General features: G+C 38.3%; 1 protein-coding gene across 1 annotated transcript; it reads right to left on the reverse strand.

Annotated features, from left to right (window-relative positions):
• Positions 1 to 437: 437 nt before the first annotated feature.
• Positions 438 to 26378, reverse strand: Exo70 (exocyst complex component 7). Its single transcript, XM_090110049.1, has 17 exons — positions 26190 to 26378; positions 25441 to 25606; positions 25177 to 25304; positions 24799 to 24873; positions 24587 to 24704; positions 23299 to 23510; positions 22443 to 22507; positions 22255 to 22355; positions 21873 to 22049; positions 21052 to 21233; positions 20050 to 20188; positions 3775 to 3873; positions 3387 to 3493; positions 2532 to 2638; positions 2016 to 2109; positions 1110 to 1304; positions 438 to 585 (listed from the first exon to the last, which is right to left on the reverse strand). The coding sequence occupies exons 1-17, from the start codon at positions 26235 to 26237 to the stop codon at positions 544 to 546; spliced, it is 2055 nt and encodes a 684-aa protein (XP_089966175.1). The 5' UTR covers positions 26238 to 26378; the 3' UTR covers positions 438 to 543.
• Positions 26379 to 26998: the final 620 nt, after the last annotated feature.

Genomic DNA, 26998 nt, shown 5'->3' on the forward strand with positions numbered 1-26998 from the left:
CAAATTTTTCCGGTATTTTACTGTTGTTTTTCTAAGTAAATATTGTAAATTATTGATTAAAAAGGTCGAACGCGCACACATTTCATTATAGAGAAGTGATAAAATGATTAGTTTTAAAGAAATAGTGTCTGTGTTAAGTGTTTAGAGGTAATCAAAAATGTATGGAGGGACGGTCGGAACATCAACCTTAAGTAAAATTTTCCAATGCATTAGGGGCTTAGAGATCTAAGTCGGAGTGCAGCAATTGTTTATTTTTACATAATATTTTAACAGTTTCTATACATATAAGACGTTCATTTCTATATTTTGTTTTTGAAGTGGCTTGGCACACACGCTCTTTCTTTGTGAAACTATAATTAATAAATAAAGGGATTACTGATAATAAATTATCCCCCATTCAATGCTTTAAGGTTTTTTGGATAAAAATAAGACAACGATATAAATTTAAATATTTATTGATAAATATCTGTATAATACTTAGTATATTGAATAACATAATATTTCAACCAGAAATAGCATAATAATATACATAATAAATATATTTTAAGCAGTTTCATCGAAGTAGCCGTCGAGTTGCGTCGCGATCTGGAAATATTATAATTAATTAATTGCGCTCTAAAGGTTCGACATTAACACGTTTTAAATATGTAATGATAAGATCTAACGAGAAATGAAAAAATATAAACTCTATATTTACTCAATTATCATGTAATTACAAATATGTAATCTCTCATATTTGATAAACAAAATAAAATCAGTTCGACGCATAGGTCAACTAGCGTCATCATTTTACCACATTGCAAATGGTAACTTTTTCCTTACCCTAATCACATCAAGAGACTTTCTTTCCACAATAGTAACTATTTCCTTACCCTAATCATATCAGGAGATTTTCTCTCTACAGTTGTAACTATTTCCTTACCCTAAACCTATCAGGAGACTTTCTATCCACAATAGTAACTATTTATGTACCCTAAACGTATCAAGAGACTTTCTAATAATAGTAACTATTTCTGTACCCTCAATATATCAAGGGACCTGTTTTGTACGATTTTAGCCCGCTACAACGGTAACTTTATGGTAACTCTGCGCCAACGCCGTGGTAGTACCTGCACGGGCGTGTACTTGGCGTACTTGTCCGGGTTCTTGGAGAAGGGCAGGTGCGCGGTTGCCGCGTGGAAGGCGGAGTAGCGCGGCAACAGCGCCTCCTTGTTGTCCCGCTTGAGCGTCTCGCGCAGCTCCCCGTCCGGCACGCTGTAGCTGCGCTGCGCTCGCCCGCTCTCCTCCCACTCGCGGTTGAACGACTGACACATGATAAAAACGTGTGTTTATTCATTTATTTATTCATTCATTTATTCAAAAAACACACACTAAAATTACAGTTTCCCAATACGATAGTGGTTTTACATTTAATTGGTTACATTTATGTACTACTAGATTTCCAACCGTGGCTTCGCCGCGTTCAAAATAACCCGCATAATTTCCGTTCTAGTGGAATTTCCGGGATATAAAGACTATAAAGTAGCCTATGTCCTTCCTCAGGTATCACGCTATCTCTGTACCAAATTTGAAGAAAAACCCACGGGCTAATTTTTAAGTTTAGCCCGAACATACATACAGACAAAATTCTAAAAACTATCTTTTTGGCTTCGGTATCTATTGTAAGTCACGCCCCAAATATTCTTTAAAAAATATTCAATGTACAGTTCTGACATTCCTACGATTTTATTAAAAAATGATTTATAGACAAAGTTCTTTTCGCACAATCGTAAATCGACATCACAATGAACCGTTCAAATTTCATCCAAAAATGTCCGAACAGTGTTGTGGTCGAAATTAATACCTTATTTCGTCACAGTAGTGTTCAAAGTTTATTGTATCGCTCACTAGTAAACTCTGACTTAATCGGATAGCTTTTTACTGAGTGTGTGTTTGTTAATCTTAATGATACATCAATGTGTTAGTAACACTGTTAAAAATTTAAGAATGGCGGAAACAGCTGGTAAAATTCTCACGGAATATTTATCCTTTAACATCTGGCGATCCTTGTCTCTCAACTTCGCAGGAAGAGGCTCGTCCAGTGTAATGTACGATAGCAACTTGTTCCAACTGTAATACAAGATTCAGTAATTATATATTTCAATATTTTCACATTGAGTTAAATTTAATTATTTGCGAAAGTGTCATCCTTTTCGATACAGCTGTTAAGAGTATTAGTGTATTTAAACAAAACTTAATCACAAGATCTAAACCGAAATTCACGAACGAACATCTTAATTATCTACACAAATATTATAAAGAGGAAAACTTTGTTTGATTGTAATGAATAGGCTCATAAATTACTGGACCGATTTTAAAAATTATTTCACCATTCGAAAGCTACTTATCCACAAGTAATATAGGCTATATATCATCAAGCTCAGATCAACAGGAGCGGAGTAATGCGGGTGAAACCGCGCGGCACAGCTAGTCTAGTTATAAATATTAAAATCTAAACACAATGTACAAGCCAACTACCGCAAAACACTCACCTATTAAGATACGCAGTCTTGTATTCATTTATCATGTTGCGATAGGACGCCTCACAGTCAGGCTCTGATAGCGCCAGTACGTCTAGCAAACCACTGCGCTGCAAACCCTGTAAAACCATCATCACCACCGTCAAGATCATTATTTTTATTTTATTTTATTCATAAAAGGTACATTACAGCTGTTGATAAGATAAATTATACTAATTACATATAAAAACGCCAATTACAAGGCACACCGATAATAGTAAAATTGTGTGACAAAAAACGGCAAACTACAAAGGTACAATAATTGTTTTGAATGAATGAATGAGAGAATGATTTACTTTCACAAAAAATACAATTATTCTTGATAAATCAGAACACCAGCCAAACGAGGCTTACAATAATTTATGATAGTACCACTATCGATATCAACCAATACACAATCATTAACATCATTAATGAAAATACCACAATCATCACCGAGAAATAAACTAACACCATCATTACTCATCATCATCGTTATCATTGTAAGGAACAAGAACAATATAAACATCACCACTTAAAATCTGTTCAGACTCGAAGGACCAATTTAAAACATAGTTATAATAATACTAGAGGTCCGCCCCGGCTTATAGGTATATAAAGGTATAAAAGGTAATAAAAGGTAGCCTATGTCCTTTCTCGGGTATCAAAATATCTCCATACCAAATTTCATGCAAATTGGTTCAGTAGTTAAGGCGTGATTGAGTAACAGACAGACAGACAGAGTTACTTTCGCATTTATAATATTAGTATGGATTATCTTTATGTTTGCATCCCAATATCACAAACCATTATATGAAAGAAAGAAAGAAACATATATATGTATCTTACCTGTAATAAATACAAGGTGTTGTTCAGCAAGAATATAGCCTTTAAAGCATCTGGGTACTGCTCGCTCTTGTTGCGTAGAGACAGGTTCAACTGTGCTAGCACTTTGCCTGAAAACATTACAATTAGTACATTTAGAAAAATAAACCTAAATTTAAAAAAGATAGTTTCATCCCTTCGTTGTCTCCTGCAGGTTAGAACAAAAAGTGAGCTGGCTGGAAAAATATGCATGCTAAATGAAAACTCAAAATGAAGACTGACTGGGAAACCTACCAGGGTCTTTTATTTTGAGTACTGCGTTACACTGAAATCTAGTAAGATAGAAAAAATATCTTGAACACAACTTCATTCCAACACCCTATTTTTTACCAGCAATTCTCCAAATACATACGCATATAAATAGAGAGCATAAGCGCGTTCTTATCCCCCGTGGTGTTGCCGCACGCGGCCGCCGCGCGAGAGTATGCGGGCTCCGTGCTCAGAGCCGGACCTGAAACATTTTAAAATTACTTTCAACTATTAGCTAGTAGAAGAATGATAAACAAAATTAAAAAAGTGGTCCCAAATAAGATCACTGGGGAACTCCTCTTAGAATTATGAATTATGATTAACTAGCTGCGCTCCTCGGCTTCACCCGCGTGGCTCCGCTCCTGTTGCTCTTAGCGTGATGATATCTAGCCTAAACCTTCCTCGATGAATGGACGAACTAACACCGAAATAATTTGTCAAATCAGCCCAGTAGTTCCTGAGATCAGAGCGTTCAAACAAACAAACAAACTCTTCAGTTTTATAATATTAAGTATAAATTAGGACGTATAGTTGTATCGATTAGGTATATACAGAGGTGGACGTTTAATTAGAAACACGTAACTCGATGAAGTAGTCATCAAATTAATTTAACATTTATGTATTAACGTATTAGAGATTAAGTATTATTTATATTTATTATATTATATTTATATAATAGAACACCCGTTTATCTAGTTTTATAAGAAATTGCATAATTTTAATCAAACGTTAGCTTAAATTAATAAAATGCGAAAATAATTATTTGCCTATGCTCGCGAGCAGTGGTTTCTCATGGTCGAGCTTTTTTAGGCACTTAATCAGAAATACCATGCTCTTTTAAATAAACTGTAGCAGTGAATATATTTTTATCGAACACTCTAAATGATTTGCAAGTTTCCTGTAACTCCAGTTTTTGTCAAACTGTAAACTTAAAATTATTTTTCTTGTTGATGGGTCAAAAATCTTACTTTTACTTAATTTTCAGAAACTTTTAGATGGAATGTTTAAAAAACGGTGCAAATATTTGTAGAAGAAAAATATATTGGCGGCATTTCAACAGGTTTTGACTTTGGAACACTCGAACCATGCTGTTTCTAATTTGTTGTCCAGACTGAAAATACTCGGAAATCAGACTTCACTTAAAGTTGTTTAATTTTATTAATTTAAGCTAACGTTTTATTAAATCAAGCAATCCATACTAATATTATAAATGCGAAAGTAACTCTGTCTGTCTGTCTGTTACTCAATCACGCCTAAACTACTGAACCAATTTGCATGAAATTTGGTATGGAGATATTTTGATACCCGAGAAAGGACATAATTAGGCTACCTTTTATTGCGAAATATGTACCACGGGCGAAGCCGGGGCGGAGGAAGGAAGGTTAGAAAAATGATTTTAACAATAGTTAGGGAAATTTCGATTGACAGAAAAATTACGATAAGTCAGGAAAAATTTATATGTCAGGAAAATTTCCATAAGTCGGGAAAATTTCTATAAGCTGGAAAATTTCCATAAGGAAGGAAAATTTCTATACGCCAGGAAAATTTATATAGATAAGGAAAATTTGTATAAGTCAGGAAAATATTTATAAGCCAGGAAAATTTCCATACGAATGGAAAATTTAACACAGGAAAATTTCCATAAGTCAGGAAAATTTATATAAGCCAGGAAAATTTCTATAAACAAGGAAAATTTCTATACGTGCCGCAAAATTATACAGATAAGGGAAATTTGTATAAGCCAGGAAAATTTCCATGAGAAAGGAAAATTTAAGACAGGAAAATTTCGGAAAATTTCAATACGTCAGGAAAATTTCTATAAACAAGGAAAATTTCTATAAACAAGGAAAATTTCTATACGCCAGGAAAATTTCTGTAAACAAGGAAAATTTATATACGTCAAGAAAATTTCTATAAGTCAGGAAAATTTCTATACGTCGGGAAAATTTATATAGATAAGGAAAATTTGTATACGCCAGGAAAATTTCAATACGTCAGGAAAATTTATATAAGCCAGGAAAATTTCTATAAACAAGGAAAATTTCTATACGTGCCGCAAAATTATATAGATAAGGAAAATTTGTATAAGCCAGGAAAATTTCCATGAGAAAGGAAAATTTAAGACAGGAAAATTCCGGAAAATTTCTATACGTCAGGAAAATTTTTATAAGCCGGGAAAATTTCTATACGTCAGGAAAAATTCTATAAGCCAGGAAAATTTCTATACGTCAGGAAAATTTATATAAGCCTGGAAAATTTCTATACGTGAGGAAAATTTCTCTTTGCCGCAAAAATTATTATTTTAATATGGTAACAAAATCAGTTTGTATCACTAGCGCCTCCTACTGTATGTAATGTGTAATATTACTACTAAAATTAAAGTCTGTTCGTTCACGTCATCCGCTGTGGTTTTATTAGGTTATGGGCCCAGCTACGTATTTTTCTTGTTTTTTATAGTTTAAAGTTTAAAGTTACTGCTAGGTTTGCGATAATAATGACGACGAACTACTTAGCAAGTGTTCCAAAGTTGCGAGGACGCGAGAACTATGATGATTGGTGTTTTGCGGCTCAAAATTTGTTGGTGTTGGAAGGCATGGCGGCGAGCATACAAAGCCAGTTGAAATCAACCGCTACTGCAGAGCAAAAAGTTGAAGATGCGAAAGCCAAGGCGAAGCTAATATTGTCAATCGATCCATCGATTTATGTTCACATTAAGCAGGCGGTCACAACATATGATTTATGGACTACACTCAAGAAGATGTTTGATGATTCCGGCTATACAAGGAAGATTTGTTTGTTACGAAATCTCATCAACATTCGACTTGAAAATTGTGAGTCAATGACGCAGTATGTGACGCAAATAATTGAAAACAGCCAGCGATTGCAGGGAACGGGTTTTGGAATAACAGATGAGTGGGTTGGTGCACTGATGTTGGCGGGATTGCCTGAAAAGTATGCCCCCATGATAATGGCCATTGAACATTCAGGTTGCGAGGTCAAATCTGATATAATAAAAACGAAGCTAATGGATATGTCGTCTGAAATTGGTTCTGTTTCCGCTTCCGATCGCGATAGTGCATTTATTGCTAGAGGAACGCATAAAATGAGAAATGGCAACCCTAAAAATAGCCATAAACTGTCAGAGAAGTCAATGTCAAAGTCTGAAAATAAGGTTATTAAATGCTACAGATGTAAAAAGACCGGTCACTACAAAAATCAGTGTCCGCAAGAAGAAACAACGAAAAGGAAACAAACTAACGCATTTAATGCTATTTTCCTGACTGGAAAATTCAATAAAGACAGCTGGTATATTGATAGTGGTGCAAGTAAACACATGACGGCATGTAAAAATAACCTCGTGAATTCGTCGCATCAACATGAAATTAAAGAAATTATTATTGCAAACCAGACTAGAGTTCCAGTGCTGTGTTCTGGTGATGTCAACATTGTCACAGTTGTGAAAGATGTAGATTATGACATCACAGTGAAAGATGTATTGTTTATACCAGATTTAACCACCAATTTGCTATCCGTCAGTCAGTTGATTAGAAGTGGCAACAGTGTAATTTTCGAAGAAAATGTTTGCTATATATATAATCGACAGAGAGAACTAGTTGGCCAGGCAGAATTAATTGATGGTGTGTATAAGTTGTGTACATTACAAACAGAACAGATACTAGCAGCAACAGCGATTGCATCGAGTGAGACTTGGCACCGGCGCATGGGACATATTAACAGTAACAGCTTAAACAAAATGAGAAATGGAGCTGTAGATGGAATATTATATCCAGACATGGCAGAAATAGATAAAACATCATGTGTTATATGTTGTAAAGGCAAACAAACCAGATTACCATTCCAGCTAAGTTCATCCAAGACTAAGGATTTGCTAGAATTGATACATTCAGATGTAGCAGGCCCTATGGAAAACTTATCGATAGGGGGATCGAGATATTATGTTTTGTTTGTGGACGACTTCAGTAAGATGGCTTTTGTGTACTTTATGAAAGCAAAAAGTGAAGTTTTCAAATATTTTGTTGAGTTTCAGTCCATGGTTGAAAAACAGAAAGACAGAAAGATAAAAATTCTAAGGACAGATAATGGAGGTGAATTCTGTGGTCAGGAATTTGAGAAATACTTGAAAAAGCAAGGAATTGTCCACCAAAGGACAAATGCTTACACCCCTGAGCAGAATGGTCTATGCGAAAGAATGAACAGGTCCATCGTTGAAAAGGCCAGATGTTTGATTTTTGATGCTGATTTAGACAAGAAATTCTGGTCAGAGGCGGTAAATACTTCTGTATATCTCAGAAATAGATCTGTGGTTACGGGACTGAACAACAGGACGCCATATGAAGTCTGGACAGGCCAGAAGCCAAATTTAAGCCATTTGAGAATATTTGGCAGCAAAGTAATGGTACATGTTCCAAAACAAAGACGTTTGAAATGGGATGAAAAGGCCAAACAGCTGATATTGGTTGGCTATGCTGAAAATATTAAGGGCTACAGAGTTTATGATAAAAAAAGCAATACCGTGACTACCAGCAGAGACATAGTTATCATGGAGTCTTCAAATGAGTCAGTAAGAGATACTGTACAGATACCTGTCGACTGCAAGTCTTCAGTGGAGGAAAGCATCACAAAAGAAAATGAAAGTACAATCTTAGAAGAAGATAATGATCAAGATAAGACATATATTCCAGATGCAGATGCTTCTTCAGTAAGTGATTCTAGCGACAGCTTCTTTGATGCCACTATAGACTCAGACTAGCTGGTGCGTTGTGCGCGGGCTGCAAGCAGCCCGCGAGCCCCTTTTGCCCCTGAGTTGAAGCAATAGGGCAGTCATTTGAAAATGCATCAAAATCCCCCGTCAATTTGTTATTATTTGCCAACAGCGATTCCACAGTCAATCGGAAGTGCTTATAAATTCCCAATTCAAATATTTTCTATTTTGAAATGCTGTCGACCTTCGAGGGTGCGTGGTGCGCGGGCTGCAAGCAGCCCGCGAGCCTCTTTTGCCTCTCGGTTGAAGCAATAGGGCAGTCATTTGAAAATGCATTCGAATTTCCTGTCCATTTGTTACATCTGCTAACAGCGATTCTACAGTCAGTCGGTAATGCTTATAAATTCTCCATTCAAGTATTTTCCACTTCGGGAGGCTGCCCACCTTCGAGGGTGCGTGGTGCGCGGGCTGCAAGCAGCCCGCGAAGCATCCCAGGGCAGAAATCTTCAGTCAGTTGAAAATGCATAAAAATTCTCCGTCAATTTGTTAATATCTGCTAACAGCGATTCCACAGTCAATCAGAAGTGCTTATAAATTTCCCATTCAAATATTTTCTACTCCGGGGGGCTGTCTACCTTCGAGGGTGCGTGGTGCGCGAGCTGCAAGCAGCTCGCGGCTCATCCCAGGGCAGAAATCTTCAGTCATTTGAAAATGCATTTGAATTTCCTGTCCATTTGTTACATCTGCTAACAGCGATTCTACAGTCAGTCGAAACTGTTTATAAATTACTTATTCAAATATTGGTTAAATTCTTGAAACGTGATCCCCGAATTTCATCATTTTGAGGTGTCTAATCGATAGCGGGCAGTGACTTTTCATAATAAACTGTTAAAGAGTTTACTTAACACGCTCGTCGCTTCGCTCCTCGCTACCTATTTGAATATTTACGCCGGCCGCTGACGTGACTTGCTCGCTTCGCTCGCTTGGCTAGTGCGGTAGTTCAAAAGTAACCTAACTGGCTCGTCGCTTCGCTCCTCGCTACTTCTTTGAATATTTACGCAGGCCGCTGACGTGACTTGCTCGCTTCGCTCGCTTGGCTAGTGCGGTAGTTCAAAAGTTAACCTAACTCGCTCGTCGCTTCGCTCCTCGCTACTTCTTTGAATATTTATGCCGGGCGCTGACGTGACTTGCTCGCTTCGCTCGCTTGGCTAGTGCAGTAGTTCAAAAGTTAACCTAACTCGCTCGTCGCTTCGCTCCTCGCTACTTCTTTGAATATTTACGCCGGCCGCTGACGTGACTTGCTCGGTTCGCTCGCTTGGCTAGTGCGGTAGTTCAAAAGTTAACCTAACTCGCTCGTCGCTTCGCTCCTCGCTACCTATTTGAATATTTACGCCAGCCGCTGCCGTGATTCGCTCGCTTCGCTCGCTTGGCTCGTGCGGTAGTTCAAAAGTTAATAAATATTTTCTACTCCGGGAGGCTGTCGACCTTCGAGGTTGCGCGGTGCGCGGGCAGCAAGCAGCCCGCGGCGCCGTCTTTTGCCGTTGCTATTCAATTACACTTCCTACTATGGAAATTTCCATACAAAATTTTCGAAAAAAAAAATTTCGCTTTTTACCAAAAATTTTTATATGTCTGGAAGCGGACCAGGTTTTGAAGCATTTTTTACTTCGGCGACCTCGACCTACCTGCCACCGGTTCAGAGAGCCGTTGAATTTCGTGATGTATGGAAAATGGAAACCGAGGGTCGGAGAGAAATTCTGAGTATGCAGTTTTGTAAATCTGGCCGATTAGAGCACAGAAATCAATTTTCAGACCGATCGTAAAGTAACCGGCGCCACCATCTTGCTTTGAAAAATTGGCCATTTTTGAAAAAAAAATTGCGTCCAATTTGAAATTTCTCCATTGCCCTGGTAGCGCCCCATGTTTCTGATCATTTTTTAGTTCTACACCCCCCACCTATCTGGCGCCGTTTCGGAGAGCCGTCGAATTTCGCGTTGTATGAAACTCGGAAACCAGCGGTGGAAACTGAATTATGAGTATGCCAACTTAATGTGCGGCTCAATTAAAGCCCCTGTGCCAAGTTTCAGCGCGATCGGACCAGCGATGGCCATTTTAGCATTTGTATGGCGGCAGCAATTTTTTCCGCCATTTTGATTTTTTTTCACCATCTGTGGTAATTGCTTGAGGTCTACTACACATTTAGTTTGAGCACCCCAGATGTAGCTGCTACCGTTTGCGCGGGCCGTTGACCGTCTCCGCGGGCTGTGAGAAAGTTCAAAATTTCGGATTTTTCTGGATATCCTGGGAGCTGGGCGAGTATGAATGCATCATTGGTGTGTTTCTCCGTTGCGCCACCTCGTCTAAATTTACGTTTTTATGTTTGCGCCAAAAATGGAAAAATTCCAAAATCGAGCGACCCACTATGCGTCCCTGGTAGCGTCCCAGGGTGGTGATCATTTTTAGTTCCGGGACCCCCCACCCTAATCGCACCGTTTCCGCGGGCCGTTGGATTTTACGTTGTATGGAAGTTGGAAACTGGGGCCCGGAGCCACTCGAACGGGGCACCGATCGATTCGCCGGCTCGAACAGAGCACGTGTGCCAAATTTGAGACGTAAGGATTCATAAACGGCGATTTTGGCAAAGTACGGCGGCCATCTTGTTTTCGCGAAAATCCCCATTTTTCCACCACCCCTGGTAATCGCCACCAGTTCCGAGCATTTTTTGTTCAGACACCCCCCTCCAAGTGCCACCGTTTTGGCGCACCACCAGGGGTCCACTTGGTATTCGAAGGTGATCGAGATCGCTATATTTTTCCTCTGGTCACTCGGCGCACCTCTACACGATCACGTCAAAATCCCCCCCACTTTCCCCGTAGTTTCCGAGAAACCCGATGTCAGTCAGTCAGTGAGTGGTAGTGTAGCTTTATATATATATGACTAGCTGGTGCGTTGTGCGCGGGCTGCAAGCAGCCCGCGAGCCCCTTTTGCCCCTGAGTTGAAGCAATAGGGCAGTCATTTGAAAATGCATCAAAATCCCCCGTCAATTTGTTATTATTTGCCAACAGCGATTCCACAGTCAATCGGAAGTGCTTATAAATTCCCAATTCAAATATTTTCTATTTTGAAATGCTGTCGACCTTCGAGGGTGCGTGGTGCGCGGGCTGCAAGCAGCCCGCGAGCCTCTTTTGCCTCTCGGTTGAAGCAATAGGGCAGTCATTTGAAAATGCATTCGAATTTCCTGTCCATTTGTTACATCTGCTAACAGCGATTCTACAGTCAGTCGGTAATGCTTATAAATTCTCCATTCAAGTATTTTCCACTTCGGGAGGCTGCCCACCTTCGAGGGTGCGTGGTGCGCGGGCTGCAAGCAGCCCGCGAAGCATCCCAGGGCAGAAATCTTCAGTCAGTTGAAAATGCATAAAAATTCTCCGTCAATTTGTTAATATCTGCTAACAGCGATTCCACAGTCAATCAGAAGTGCTTATAAATTTCCCATTCAAATATTTTCTACTCCGGGGGGCTGTCTACCTTCGAGGGTGCGTGGTGCGCGAGCTGCAAGCAGCTCGCGGCTCATCCCAGGGCAGAAATCTTCAGTCATTTGAAAATGCATTTGAATTTCCTGTCCATTTGTTACATCTGCTAACAGCGATTCTACAGTCAGTCGAAACTGTTTATAAATTACTTATTCAAATATTGGTTAAATTCTTGAAACGTGATCCCCGAATTTCATCATTTTGAGGTGTCTAATCGATAGCGGGCAGTGACTTTTCATAATAAACTGTTAAAGAGTTTACTTAACACGCTCGTCGCTTCGCTCCTCGCTACCTATTTGAATATTTACGCCGGCCGCTGACGTGACTTGCTCGCTTCGCTCGCTTGGCTAGTGCGGTAGTTCAAAAGTAACCTAACTGGCTCGTCGCTTCGCTCCTCGCTACTTCTTTGAATATTTACGCAGGCCGCTGACGTGACTTGCTCGCTTCGCTCGCTTGGCTAGTGCGGTAGTTCAAAAGTTAACCTAACTCGCTCGTCGCTTCGCTCCTCGCTACTTCTTTGAATATTTATGCCGGGCGCTGACGTGACTTGCTCGCTTCGCTCGCTTGGCTAGTGCAGTAGTTCAAAAGTTAACCTAACTCGCTCGTCGCTTCGCTCCTCGCTACTTCTTTGAATATTTACGCCGGCCGCTGACGTGACTTGCTCGGTTCGCTCGCTTGGCTAGTGCGGTAGTTCAAAAGTTAACCTAACTCGCTCGTCGCTTCGCTCCTCGCTACCTATTTGAATATTTACGCCAGCCGCTGCCGTGATTCGCTCGCTTCGCTCGCTTGGCTCGTGCGGTAGTTCAAAAGTTAATAAATATTTTCTACTCCGGGAGGCTGTCGACCTTCGAGGTTGCGCGGTGCGCGGGCAGCAAGCAGCCCGCGGCGCCGTCTTTTGCCGTTGCTATTCAATTACACTTCCTACTATGGAAATTTCCATACAAAATTTTCGAAAAAAAAAATTTCGCTTTTTACCAAAAATTTTTATATGTCTGGAAGCGGACCAGGTTTTGAAGCATTTTTTACTTCGGCGACCTCGACCTACCTGCCACCGGTTCAGAGAGCCGTTGAATTTCGTGATGTATGGAAAATGGAAACCGAGGGTCGGAGAGAAATTCTGAGTATGCAGTTTTGTAAATCTGGCCGATTAGAGCACAGAAATCAATTTTCAGACCGATCGTAAAGTAACCGGCGCCACCATCTTGCTTTGAAAAATTGGCCATTTTTGAAAAAAAAATTGCGTCCAATTTGAAATTTCTCCATTGCCCTGGTAGCGCCCCATGTTTCTGATCATTTTTTAGTTCTACACCCCCCACCTATCTGGCGCCGTTTCGGAGAGCCGTCGAATTTCGCGTTGTATGAAACTCGGAAACCAGCGGTGGAAACTGAATTATGAGTATGCCAACTTAATGTGCGGCTCAATTAAAGCCCCTGTGCCAAGTTTCAGCGCGATCGGACCAGCGATGGCCATTTTAGCATTTGTATGGCGGCAGCAATTTTTTCCGCCATTTTGATTTTTTTTCACCATCTGTGGTAATTGCTTGAGGTCTACTACACATTTAGTTTGAGCACCCCAGATGTAGCTGCTACCGTTTGCGCGGGCCGTTGACCGTCTCCGCGGGCTGTGAGAAAGTTCAAAATTTCGGATTTTTCTGGATATCCTGGGAGCTGGGCGAGTATGAATGCATCATTGGTGTGTTTCTCCGTTGCGCCACCTCGTCTAAATTTACGTTTTTATGTTTGCGCCAAAAATGGAAAAATTCCAAAATCGAGCGACCCACTATGCGTCCCTGGTAGCGTCCCAGGGTGGTGATCATTTTTAGTTCCGGGACCCCCCACCCTAATCGCACCGTTTCCGCGGGCCGTTGGATTTTACGTTGTATGGAAGTTGGAAACTGGGGCCCGGAGCCACTCGAACGGGGCACCGATCGATTCGCCGGCTCGAACAGAGCACGTGTGCCAAATTTGAGACGTAAGGATTCATAAACGGCGATTTTGGCAAAGTACGGCGGCCATCTTGTTTTCGCGAAAATCCCCATTTTTCCACCACCCCTGGTAATCGCCACCAGTTCCGAGCATTTTTTGTTCAGACACCCCCCTCCAAGTGCCACCGTTTTGGCGCACCACCAGGGGTCCACTTGGTATTCGAAGGTGATCGAGATCGCTATATTTTTCCTCTGGTCACTCGGCGCACCTCTACACGATCACGTCAAAATCCCCCCCACTTTCCCCGTAGTTTCCGAGAAACCCGATGTCAGTCAGTCAGTGAGTGGTAGTGTAGCTTTATATATATATGATATCACCTTGGTTAAACAAGAAAAACTACCAAGACGTACAAGAAGGCAACCAGACTGGTATACAAATCTGTGTATTGCAGAATGTGAAGATATTGACAGAGAAGTCACGCTTGATGAAGCTTTGAATGGCCCGGAGAGTGTTTTCTGGAGAGCTAGCATGAAAGAAGAATTGGACTCTTTCAAACAGAATGAAGCCTGGGAGCTTGTGGACCATCCTCAAAATAGTTCGGTAATTCAGTGCAAGTGGGTGTTCAAAAAGAAATATGATAGTGATAATAATGTGCGGTATAGGTCTAGATTAGTGGCAAAAGGTTTCTCTCAAAAGGCTGGAGTGGACTATCATGAAACTTTTTCCCCTGTGCTTAGATATTCCACACTAAGATTACTGTTTGCATTAGCAGCTAAATTAAATTTAGATGTCACCCATCTCGATGTAACCACCGCTTTTCTTAATGGTTTTCTGAATGAAACTGTGTATATGAAAAAACCTGTAACTTTTGAGTGTAATGATGGTGAAAATAAAGTGTTAAAATTGAAAAGAGCGATATATGGCCTAAAGCAATCATCTAGAGCTTGGTATGAGAGAGTCAATGATTACTTGATTAGTTTAGGTTACAAAAAGTCAGAGTATGAACCATGTTTATTTTCAAAATTTAAAGATAATGTAAAAATTGTAATTGCACTATTTGTTGACGACTTCTTTGTATTTTCAAATTGTAAGAAAGCTACTGAACAGCTGGTTCAAGAATTAAGTAGTAAATTTAAAATTAAAAATCTTGGTCAAATTAGAAAATGCTTAGGTATAAGAGTTAAAATTGATGAAACTAAAATAACATTAGATCAGGAAGAATATGTTGATCAATTGTTGAAAAGGTTTAATATGATACATTGTAAAACTGCAGAAACTCCTATGGAGGCAAATTTAAAATTAGAGAAATCTTTTATTTGTAATAATAATTATCCATTTCAGCAGTTGATAGGTGGACTTATGTATTTAGCAGTTCTTAGTAGGCCAGATATTGCATTTAGTGTTACTTACTTAAGCCAGTTTAATAATGCATATAATGAAACCCACTGGAAGCATGCAAAGAGAATTCTAAAATATTTAAAAAAGACTAAAAGCTATGGCCTTGTATTTTGTAAAAATAATCTTTCTATAGAAGGTTTTGTAGATGCTGACTGGGGTTCAGATATTACTGACAGAAGGTCATATTCTGGTTTCTGTTTTATGTTGTCAAATACTGTTATATCTTTTGAATGTCGAAAACAAAGAAATGTAGCATTATCCAGCACTGAGGCTGAGTATATATCCATGTCTGAAGCATGTAAAGAAGGGATTTATTTAAGAAATTTATTGTTTGAAATTGCTGGAAAATCGGATCCAATTGTTTTATTTAATGATTGTCAAAGTGCTCAAAAACTAGCATTGAATCCTATTTTCCATCGTAGATCAAAACATATTGATATTAGATACAACTTTGTAAGAGAGGCTGTAGCCAATAATTATATAAAATTAAGCTATTTACAGACAACTGAAATGCCAGCAGACATACTTACAAAAAGTTTAAATTCTGTAAAACATTATTATTTTATGAAGAAGCTTGGCATTTTACCTGTTAATTAAAGTATCTTATCCTATATACTTATAGTTAAAAGTAAGAGTTTATATACAATTGTGTGTTTGTTCCTCTTTTACACAAGAACTTTCTCATAATTTTTTTTTTTGTGTTTTGTTTTCTTATAAGAAGCTAGTGATTGTCACTTCATTTTTTAGGGTTCCGTAGCCAAAATGGCAAAAACGGAACCCTTATAGTTTCGTCATGTCCGTCTGTCCGTCTGTCCGTCTGTCCGTCTGTCACAGCCGATTTACTCGGAAACTATAAGTACTACAGTGATGAAATTTGATGGGAATATGTGTTGTATGAACCGCTACAAAAATATGACACTAAATAGTAAAAAAAAGAATTGGGGGTGGGGCCCCCCATACATGTAACTGAGGGATGAAATTTTTTTTTTCGATGTACATACCCGTGTGGGGTATCAATGGAAAGGTCTTTTAAAATGATATAAAGTTTTCTAAAAAACATTTTTCTTAAAGTGAACGGTTTTTGAGATATCAGCTCTCAAAGTCGTAAAAAGTATGTCCCCCCCCCTCTATTTTTATAACTACGGGGTATAAAATTCTAAAAAAAATAGAGGTGATGCATGCTAATTAACTCTTTCAACGATTTTTGGTTTGATCAAAGTATCTCTTATAGTTTTTGAGATAGGTTGATTTAACTGTAATTTATTATAGTTATTTGCTGCTACGGAACCCTTTGTGCGCGAGCCCGACTCGCACTTGGCCGGTTTTTTGATTTTGTTAAGTGGCGGTATTATTTTAATATGGTAACAAAATCAGTTTGTATCACTAGCGCCTCCTACTGTATGTAATGTATAATATTACTACTAAAATTAAAGTCTGTTCGTTCACGTCATCCGCTGTGGTTTTATTAAAAATTTCTATAAGTCAGGAAAAATCTATAAGTCGGGAAAATTACGATGTCAGGAAAAATTTCTATAAGTCATACAAAATTTCCATAAGAAAGGAAAATTTCTATACGCTAGGAAAATTTCTATAAACAAGGAAAATTTCTAAACGTCAGGAAAATTTCTATAAGTTAGGAAAATTTCTATACGTCGGGAAAATTTATATACAGGGTGTCCCGTAAGTAGTGGACCAACGGGTTATGGGGAGTAGAGGGACTTATTATCTAACAAAAATACTAAAATTTATTGTCCTAAACCATAAAGTTTTTGATTTATGCTTTATTTTCAAAATTTTATAAAAATATCATCCACGTAAGCTTAATATGAACTTTTAGCATTTCTGTTTTTATTTTATTCTTATTTTTTTGTTCAAGGTTGTTAAGAATACATAAGTCTTCCTAATTAAAATGATACTCAAGCATAATTAACAACAACAACAAAATTAGACCAAACAATAGGTAAAATTTTACGTTTTAAAAATTTACGGACTGAAGTTTGAACAAAGCTGGTGTAAAAAAAATGTATGGTGACCCTGTGAAACTTTATTTTAAAAACTTCTACATCTCATACAAATTACAAAAAGGTATAAATGTGTGGTATAAAGTATTTAAAAAAATGTTAAATTGGCGTACAACATTCAAATTAGAAATTATCAGGTAGTCAACTCATTAAGTTATTCCGAGAATTATTGCCTTTATGGGCGCGCGCTGGAATTCTTTTGTATTGTTTCTGGCCAATCATAGACGATACTTGAACCCACTATTATTTTCTTTGATTTTCAACTATTTCAGTGACTTGCTTATAGCTCGGAACTACACGCGTGTTTAGCTTGAATCCGTCATTACGATATTATTCTTTGTTGAAGTGCGCTTGAATTGGACACTGATTTTGCTTGTGATTTGGATGTTGTTCGACTTTGGTTTTTTGAAGGAAAATGCCTAATACATACACTCCACGTGAATATGCAGAAAAATGTTTTTTATTTATGGACTCAGTGATGGAAATGCTCGACAAGCAGCACGTGTTTATCGTGAGCGTTATCCCAATCGGGATTGCTATCCTGATCACCGATTTTTTCTCAGAGTAAATAACGCATACCATGAAGGTCGTATTCCTGGAATTGGAAATCGAATAGGAAGGCCTAGATCAGTCGATGATCGTCTAATATTGACAGAAGTAGAAGAAGATCCTTCAACTAGTACTCACCGTATTGCTAGACGCACTGGTGTACCAAGAAGTACAGTGCATCGCATACTGAAGAGAAGTGATTTACACCCGTATCATGTACGAGTGAGCAAGCATTAATACCAGGTGATTATCAACGACGAATTAATTTTTGTCGAGAGATGCTTGATGCTTGGATCAAAATTTTTTTAACTCAATAATTTTTTTTAACATTTCTGCATATTCACGTGGAGTGTATGTATTAGGCAATTTCCTTCAAAAAACTAAAATCCAAATCACAAGCAAAATCAGTGTCCAATTCAAGCGTACTTCAACAAAGAATAATATCGTAATGACGGGATTAAGCTAAACACGCGTGTATCTAGTTCCGAGCTATAAGCAAGTCACTGAAATAGTTGAAAGTCAAAGAAAATAATAGTGGGTTCAAGTATCGTCTATGATTGGCCAGAAACAATACAAAAGAATTCCAGCGCGCGCCCATAAAGGCAATAATTCTCGGAATAACTTAATGAGTTGATTACCTGATAATTTCTAATTTGAATGTTGTACGCCAATTTAACATTTTTTTAAATACTTTATACCACACAATTATACCTTTTTGTAATTTGTATGAGATGTAGAAGTTTTTAAAATAAAGTTTCACAGGGTCACCATACATTTTTTTTACACCAGCTTTGTTCAAACTTCAGTCCGTAAATTTTTAAAACGTAAAATTTTACCTATTGTTTGGTCTAATTTTGTTGTTGTTGTTAATTATGCTTGAGTATCATTTTAATTAGGAAGACTTATGTATTCTTAACAACCTTGAACAAAAAAATAAGAATAAAATAAAAACAGAAATGGTAAAAGTTCATATTAAGCTTACGTGGATGATATTTTTATCAAATTTTGAAAATAAAGCATAAATCAAAAACTTTATGGTTTAGGACAATAAATTTTAGTATTTTTGTTAGATAATAAGTCCCTCTACTCACCATAACCCGTTGGTCCACTACTTACGGGACACCCTGTAGATAAGGAAAATTTCCATACGAATAGAAAATATAACAGGAAAATTTCTATAAGTCCGGAAAATTTCTATACGTCAGGAAAATTTCTATACGCCAGGAAAATTTCTATACGTCAGGAAAATTTATATAAGCCAGGAAAATTTCTATAAACAAGGAAAATTTCTATACGTGCCGCAAAATTATATAGATAAGGAAAATTTGTATAGGCCAGGAAAATTTCTATAAACAAGGAAAATTTCTATACGTGCCGCAAAATTATATAGATAAGGAAAATTTGTATAGGCCAGGAAAATGTTTGTAATGCAGAAAAATTTCTATACGCCAGGAAAATTTCCATGAGAAAGGAAAATTTAAGACAGGAAAATTCCGGAAAATTTCTATAGGTCAGGAAAATTTCTATATGCCAGGAAAATTTCTATACGTCAGGAAAATTTATATAAGCCAAGAAAATTTCTATAAACAAGGAAAATTTCTATACGTGCCGCAAAATTAATAGATAAGGAAAATTTGTATAAGCCAGGAAAATTTCCATGAGAAAGGAAAATTTAAGAAATGAAAATTCCGGAAAATTTCTATTCGTCAGGAAAATTTTTAAGAGCCGGGAAAATTTCTATACGTCAGGAAAAATTCTATAAGCCAGGAAAATTTCTATACGTCAGGAAAATTTCTATGCGTCGGGACAATTTCTATAAGCCAGCAACATTTCTATAAGACAGGAAAATTTCGATAAGCCAGGAAAATTTCTATATGTCAGGAAAAATACTACTGAACCGACAACAAAGAAATTTAGCACACATATAGGAGGTAACTACTTGGATTAACACAGGGTAGGTTTTATCCCGGAAATCCCACGGGAACGGGAACTATGCGGGTTTTCCTTTGAAAACGCGGGCGTAGCCGCGGGCGGAAATCTAGTTTCTTATAAAACTAGATAAACGGGTGTTCTATTACATATGCTTAATCTCTAATACGTTAATACACAAATGATGACTACTTCATCGTGTTACGTGTTTCTATTTTCTAATTAAACGTCCACCACTGTATGTGTTATGCGTGCATGTAGTGTGTAGTATGTAGTGTGTAGTGTGTAGTGGCGCTCACCGATAACGTGCAGGTGCGCGGCGAGCGCGTGGCAGTAGGCGAGCGCGGCGACGGGCAGCTGGTGCACCGTGCCGTCCACCGCGCCCCCCGCACTGTCCCCGCGCACGCCCTCCACCCACTCCTCCAGCGAGCGGACGCACTGTACGTGTGTTATGGATTGATAACTGGTCGTATATAGTGCACATACACGTCTCATTAACTGTTTATTTATGTGTTTTTTTTTTTTTACAAAAATACTCACAAATTTAAAAATAATTAGTGTCATCATCCGTGTATAAACTTCTGAAATGTCATTGATATTAAATAATTTATAAAAATAGAACAGGCCCTAAGACACTTCCTTGAGGTACACCATACTTGTTAAATCTTTATTTAGAGTTATTTGTTAATTATAATATTTTTTTTAGTTTCTATTTAAACAATGATTCGAACCAATTTAACACAAGCCCCCTTATTTCATATGAGTCTTAATTGGTTTCTAATAATGCTTGAGCAACTCGATCGAATGCTTTTGACATGTCAAATTACAATATTGTATAGAAGTTAATATTTTGAAGAATCAAGTGTGGTTAAAAAGAACTGCATCAACAGTTTTTTTTGAAGTGAAAACTTCTTTAACGGCGTTGAGCACTTTTTCTGTAATGGGTATAAAATCTTAAACTCGCGTCAGGACACGTGACCTGATCGAAAAAGCGTAAGGACGGATGGATATCAAACATGCTCAACGTTAATAATCAAGTTTTCACTTCTGCCGGCACTCCCGGAGTGCAACCCGTCTTTTTTTTTCATTAGGCGGGCTGCAGGCGCTGCAGGCGGGCTGCAGGCGCTGCGGGTGCACTCACGTGGTGCTGACAGTTGTGCAGCAGCGCGGTGTACGCGGCGGGCGAGGCGGGGTGCAGCGCGCGCTGCAGGTCGGGCTGCAGGCGCTGCAGGCGGGCTGCAGGCGCTGCAGGCGGGCTGCAGGCGCTGCAGGCGGGCTGCAGGCGCTGCGGGTGCACTCACGTGGTGCTGACAGTTGTGCAGCAGCGCGGTGTACGCGGCGGGCGAGGCGGGGTGCAGCGCGCGCTGCAGGTCGGGCTGCAGGCGCTGCAGGCGGCCGAGCAGCGCCCAGCACGCGGCGGCTCCGGCGGAGCAGCGCGACGCGGACTTGCGGCTTCGGGTGCACGCGCGCTCAACTTCCGTCGCTGATAACGGAACGGATGATTGTTTTTTATCAAGTCTCCAATCATATCTCGATTAAGACTAACAACTAAATAAACCATTTACATAATACCAAAGAAAAAAAGTCCTTCTGCAATAACAGCATGTCGTCAATGATATAAATGTTCTTGTCTAATTTAAGAGCATCAAAAAATTGAAGAACAATAGATGGCACAAATCGTTTATAAAAACCACAAAGAACACAGGTCCTAAATGCGAACCCTGTGGTACCCCGAAAGGCACATTAGTACATTTTCATTAAAAAACCCTCGTTCAGTTACTGATTGAGTATACTTCCACAGAAATAATTCACATCATCCCAGCACAAGACCCCAAATACCAGCATATTCTTATTTGTGAATAAAAAGATCATGTTAGACAAGATCAAAGGCTTTGGCAAAGTCAGTTACACACAGAATGAAAAAACGTGTTTTTCATGGTATAAGTGGTGGATATTTTTTAATATTATTTCTACAAACAAAAAAAATTGCACTGCAATCAATTAACAACGTTTATCTATAAGAAACAACCGGAATTTTTCATATCGAATTTCATTTTTTACATATCGTAATCTTTCAAATGAACACAAAAACTCGGGAACTCTAATAGAAAAGCTCACTTACCCAGCAAAGCGAGACAGTCTTTAAGCACAGCAGCGAGCAACGCTGGGAGGCGAGCTAGCGGCACTAGTCCGATCACGTGACGTTGCTCGCGACGCGCGAGTCGGCACAGAGCCGCCGCCAAAGTACCGGCTGCTTCTGCTTCGCGCTCGTCTAAAGCATCGCTGCATTCTTCCATATCTATACAAAAGGAAAAGTAATGTGAAGTTTGGATTAGTTGCGGGTTTATTACCCTTCGTTTTAAAGGCAGGATAAATTGGACAAAGTTCCAGGTAAAGGAAAAAAATTACAGCACTGTTGGCCATTTATTTAAATACAACTCAGGATTTTTGGTACAACTGGCACAATAGCTCAAGGCAATTTGGTGTTTTATTTTTACACTCACACGTGTCATTTACAGATCTTCGCGGGCCAATAGCAAGTCCCGTAGATTGTTCGAGAGTTTGAGATGCTTTCATCATTATATTAATAGCACGTTTTTCAAACCTGCAAATATTAAATACAGCAAATATTAGTTACAGGCATTCAGGAAATGTGATATGGACATTATTGTTGTATTTTACCGACACTTACACTTTTTGAATTTTACTAGTTCTTCTTGTAGTACTATCCGCGCGGTGAAGCATATTTTTGGCCCTCTGCAAAAAAAAACTTGTAACAATCCATGTCCTTTAATATCATCGTTATCATTCTTTCTCTAATTAACCTTTCTTTAATTAATAAAATTTTCATTTTTTTTTTTACTTTTATTACATTTGGAAAGGTAAACAAATTAAGAGCAAAGTTTCCTTCTAACAGAACAGAACTATTTTACACATTTCCCTGTAAATAATAAGGTAGATCATTAATATACAACAAGAAGAAAAGGGGACCTAACACAGGTCCTTGTGGAACACCAATATTAATCCACGTGGCGCAATAAGTTTCTCCACTAATAACATAAGTTTGTATTCTATTCTAAAGGTGTGCATCTAAGTGCCTCTGAGTCAAATCTTTAATTATCTATTTATTGAGTTTGACAGTAAAGTGGAATCTTCCACGCAGTCAAATGCTTTGAAAAGGTCACTTAATGTACCTTAGCATATTTTAAGTTTTTCTTATCATGCTTCATGTGTCTCCACTCTCCAGCATCTATGATCGCGCACCCCTTGGTGAAATCAAATTGTATTGTTATTTAGGCTTTCACACTTATAGGTCGCGTCACGTAAAAAGAACGCTGACGGTTATGCTGCGCATTGGCGATTTATTGGTATATTTGGTGTTATGAGGTGGTATAAGAATAACAAATATGTAGTTAAGAAGCCACGACTCGAGAGCCTACTTCAAAAATAAAATAAGCAGCAAATAACTTTCGTGCTAAACTCGATACATGCCAAAACACACCCCATCACTTTCATCCAGCGTTCTTTTTACATGATTCGCATTATACCATCAGCGGCGAAGCAGCCATGGACCGCGATCGCAGGTAGTCCTTAAACGCGACTAGCGAGGCCTTTGCAGCAGGTCCTCGTATAGCGAGCAGCGGCGTGGCGGGAGGCCGGCCCGCGCGGCTCAGCCAGTCCGCCGCTGCACGCATTGTGTCCACCGCACCGCCTGTTGTTGAGTTGCTGCCGCTTACGCTAATGCTGTCTACGCTTGAATCTGGACATTTAAATAAATAAATAAATAAATCTCTTTATTTGCATAATGTGTGTACAAAGATAACAAATACATTATAGGTCGAATCAACACATTAGCCATAAATGGCGTGCAAATTATATTATCAGCTCCGCAACATCTTATATATAAAATTCTCGTGTCACAATGTTAGTCTGCATACTCCTCCGAAACGGGTGGACCGATTCTCATGAAATTTTCTGTGCATATCGGGCGTGTACCACGGGCGAAGCCGGGGCGGACCGCTAGTTATTTTATATAAAAAGTACATTACTTCATTGTCACATCATAAAAGCTTATACAGTATAACAGCTGACAATATATTCAATGGACTAACAAAATTAATTATTTTTTACAAGATGCACTATGGAACTATTTTTATTAGTTGAAAATCCTAATATTATACTAGGCAAAGTTTGAGAGGATGCATGTCGTGTGCTTGTTATTTTTTCACGAAAAATTTCAATTTTTATTCATAAACAGAATATTTGAAGGAAACTTTACAGTTATACAGGTAACATAAGAATAACACATCTTAATCTTAATCTTAATACTATTATAAAGCGAAAGTTTGTAAGGATGTATGGATGTATGGATGTATGGATGTTTGTTACTCTTTCACGTAAAAACTAATGCACCGATTACAATGAAATTTAGCACACATATAGAGGGTAACTTGGATTAACACATAAGATAGGTTTTATCCCGGAAATCCCACGGGAAAGGGAACTATGCGGGTTTTCCTTTGAAATCGCGAGCGAAGCCGCGGGCCGAAATCTAGTGAGCTATAAAAATACTTCATTTGCATACTTGTTTATCAGCAGCTTTACAGCTTGTAATTTTATATTTGTTAAACATGTGTGTCCCTTAGACACATAAAACTGAAAGAATGGAATAAGTTTGATCGCTCTGGTGAGTTGGGTGGCCAAGTTGGTTAGGCATCCGCCCCGGATTGGCGTGAAAGGGTGCGGGTTCGAGTCCCACCTCGTGATCGAATTTTTTCTATTCTTTATAAAATTATATTTGTTAAACATGTTTAATTATGTGGTGCATTTATTTACCTTCTTCTAATGCAATCATATCCATAAGAGTAGTGGGAGACAATGGTCTTGTATTTCTACTGAGAAGCTCCTCAAATGCTGCTTCTAGTTTTAGCACCCCAGCATTGTACAGTTGATTCTGTAAATAAAATCAATGATTTTTACAAAATAACTAGAAAAGCTACCTACAATAATAACACATTTACAATGAAATGTTTCAGTTTCTTACTTACAATATTTTCAAGTTCTACACTTTGAGGGTTATTTTTATTAAAATAACTTTGAGCTTCAGCTAATTTATCAAGTGCCTGAAAAAAATAAATACAATTAAGTATTTCAGAAATATCAGCAACATACAATAAACAAAATTAAAATATGAAACCAGAAATAAAGAACTTTATTTTAAGTAAGTATCTATCTTATATATAAAAATGAAACCCGTTTCGCATTGTCATGGCATCACGTGTGATCGGGTGGATCGATTTCGATAATTCTTTTTTTATTATATTCCTTGAAGTACAATGATGGTTTTTATGTAGAGAAAACGTAAATATGTACCACAGGTGAAGCCGGGGCGGACCGCTAGTTATAAAATAAAAATGTACACTTACATCAATATAAACATTCAATGACTCAGTAGAAGCACATTGAGGACCAGCTTGTATCAGATCAGCTAGTTCTCTAGACACCATGTAATAGTTGATGACATGGTCTAAAGACTTGACAGTGCGCTCCATATCTAAAATTAATAGTTTTAATATCATCATTCATTTTTGCAAATAAATAGCAATTTAATAACTCTGTGCCAGTAAAAGTTTTGTAATCTGTGACATTATTTGTGTATTTTGTGTTTTAGAATTCCATCATTAACTTACTATGGTAGATCTGCTGTAACCTAGCTGTATCTCCATACAGTGGTAGCACAGCTGTCTCCAGCTGCTGCAGCCTTTGCTCACAAGCACCCAGCACATTGCACACATCATTCGCTATCGTAGAACTACGATTAGCAGCCGCTTTCAACTCTTGTATATTCGTCATTTCCTAGTGACAGAAACGCCTCTTTTAGGGTGCACTCACACACATCAGTCACCGTCACGGCACGTCACCGGACAGGATTAAAAAAAAATATGTATCAATAGTTCTAGTATGACTCTGTTCCCACACGACAGTCGCCGGCACGAAATCTATCAGTGACGTCACCGGTCAGGCACGTAAAATAATCTTTCCATACATGTATCATACTTTTATCCCCACTCACCCGGTGCCGTCACGTCTCAGTTCAGTCAGCGTCGTGCTACCGTCAATAATTGCTACATGTTCTCTAGCGTGACACACGTCTAATCACTGACTAACCTGATGTATGTGTTCAATGATTCAGTCAAACCGGCGACGTGACTGACGGACAACATGACGGTGACTGGTGTTTGTGGATACATACACAAACCGTCACCGATCAGTCATCGGTGACTTGACGGTGACTGATGTGTGTGAGTGCACCCTTAACGTGATATAAATTAAGTAGGATACGACGTCATTTAACTATTTAAATTAAATAAATGTATAATAACGTCATTTAACCATTTAATGTACAATTAATATAAATAAACTGCTTATAATAACTTACTTTCTTCAACTTCATTTCTATTTCAAACTTTTTCTCTATCGCATACATTATGTAAAGTGCAACTTTATCTTATATTCTTAATATAAAAATAGCACTCTGTATTACAGTCTATAAACTAGCAACTGAGCTTAATATTATGTATGGACTATGGAATTGGAAGAACATTTTCTGCTAAAACATAAAAATAAATAGCAATAATTATTATTATTTGGTACACTGCACCAATAAGCAAGTAAAATGTCAGAAATGTCAAATGACAAAATGAGTAATGACACATGTGGAGGTGTCAAGTGCCAAGTGCCAACTTTGTTATATCAACACCTTCAACACCACAGTTCAACATTGAGTTCAACACAATATGTTCAACACCAAGAAGAAGAAGCCTCACAACAACGAATATGATCGTTGTTCAGAGCAAGAAGCTTATATCTAATACACTGGAGATTTCAGTATGAACATTAACTTGTAACAAGAAAATATGACCTTGAATGACGCCTGTATGTTTTTTATCATGTTGTTCATACTGAAATCTCCAGTGTATTAGATATTATAAGCTTCTTGATCAACACTGGCCGAATGTCAACAAAACTTGTAACTTTCATCGAGATCTACGATTGGATCTACGCAGCTACGACGGCACGACGCAGCTAGAATAAAATTGGTTGAAAATGGCGAAATGGTCACCATACCGCCGTAAATCAACAATTTTTTTTTTCGCCAAACGATTTGTAACTGTACAAAAATTAGCCTGGTACAAATGATTGAATTGTTTTTTTTTTAAATGAAAACTTCTTTAGCGGCTTTGAGCA

Source organism: Colias eurytheme, chromosome 15 (genome assembly GCF_061535395.1).
Source record: "Colias eurytheme isolate Ceu_HAF_F1 chromosome 15, ilColEury1 Martin Lab GWU primary, whole genome shotgun sequence".
In the NCBI taxonomy this organism is placed as follows: Eukaryota; Metazoa; Arthropoda; class Insecta; order Lepidoptera; family Pieridae; genus Colias; species Colias eurytheme.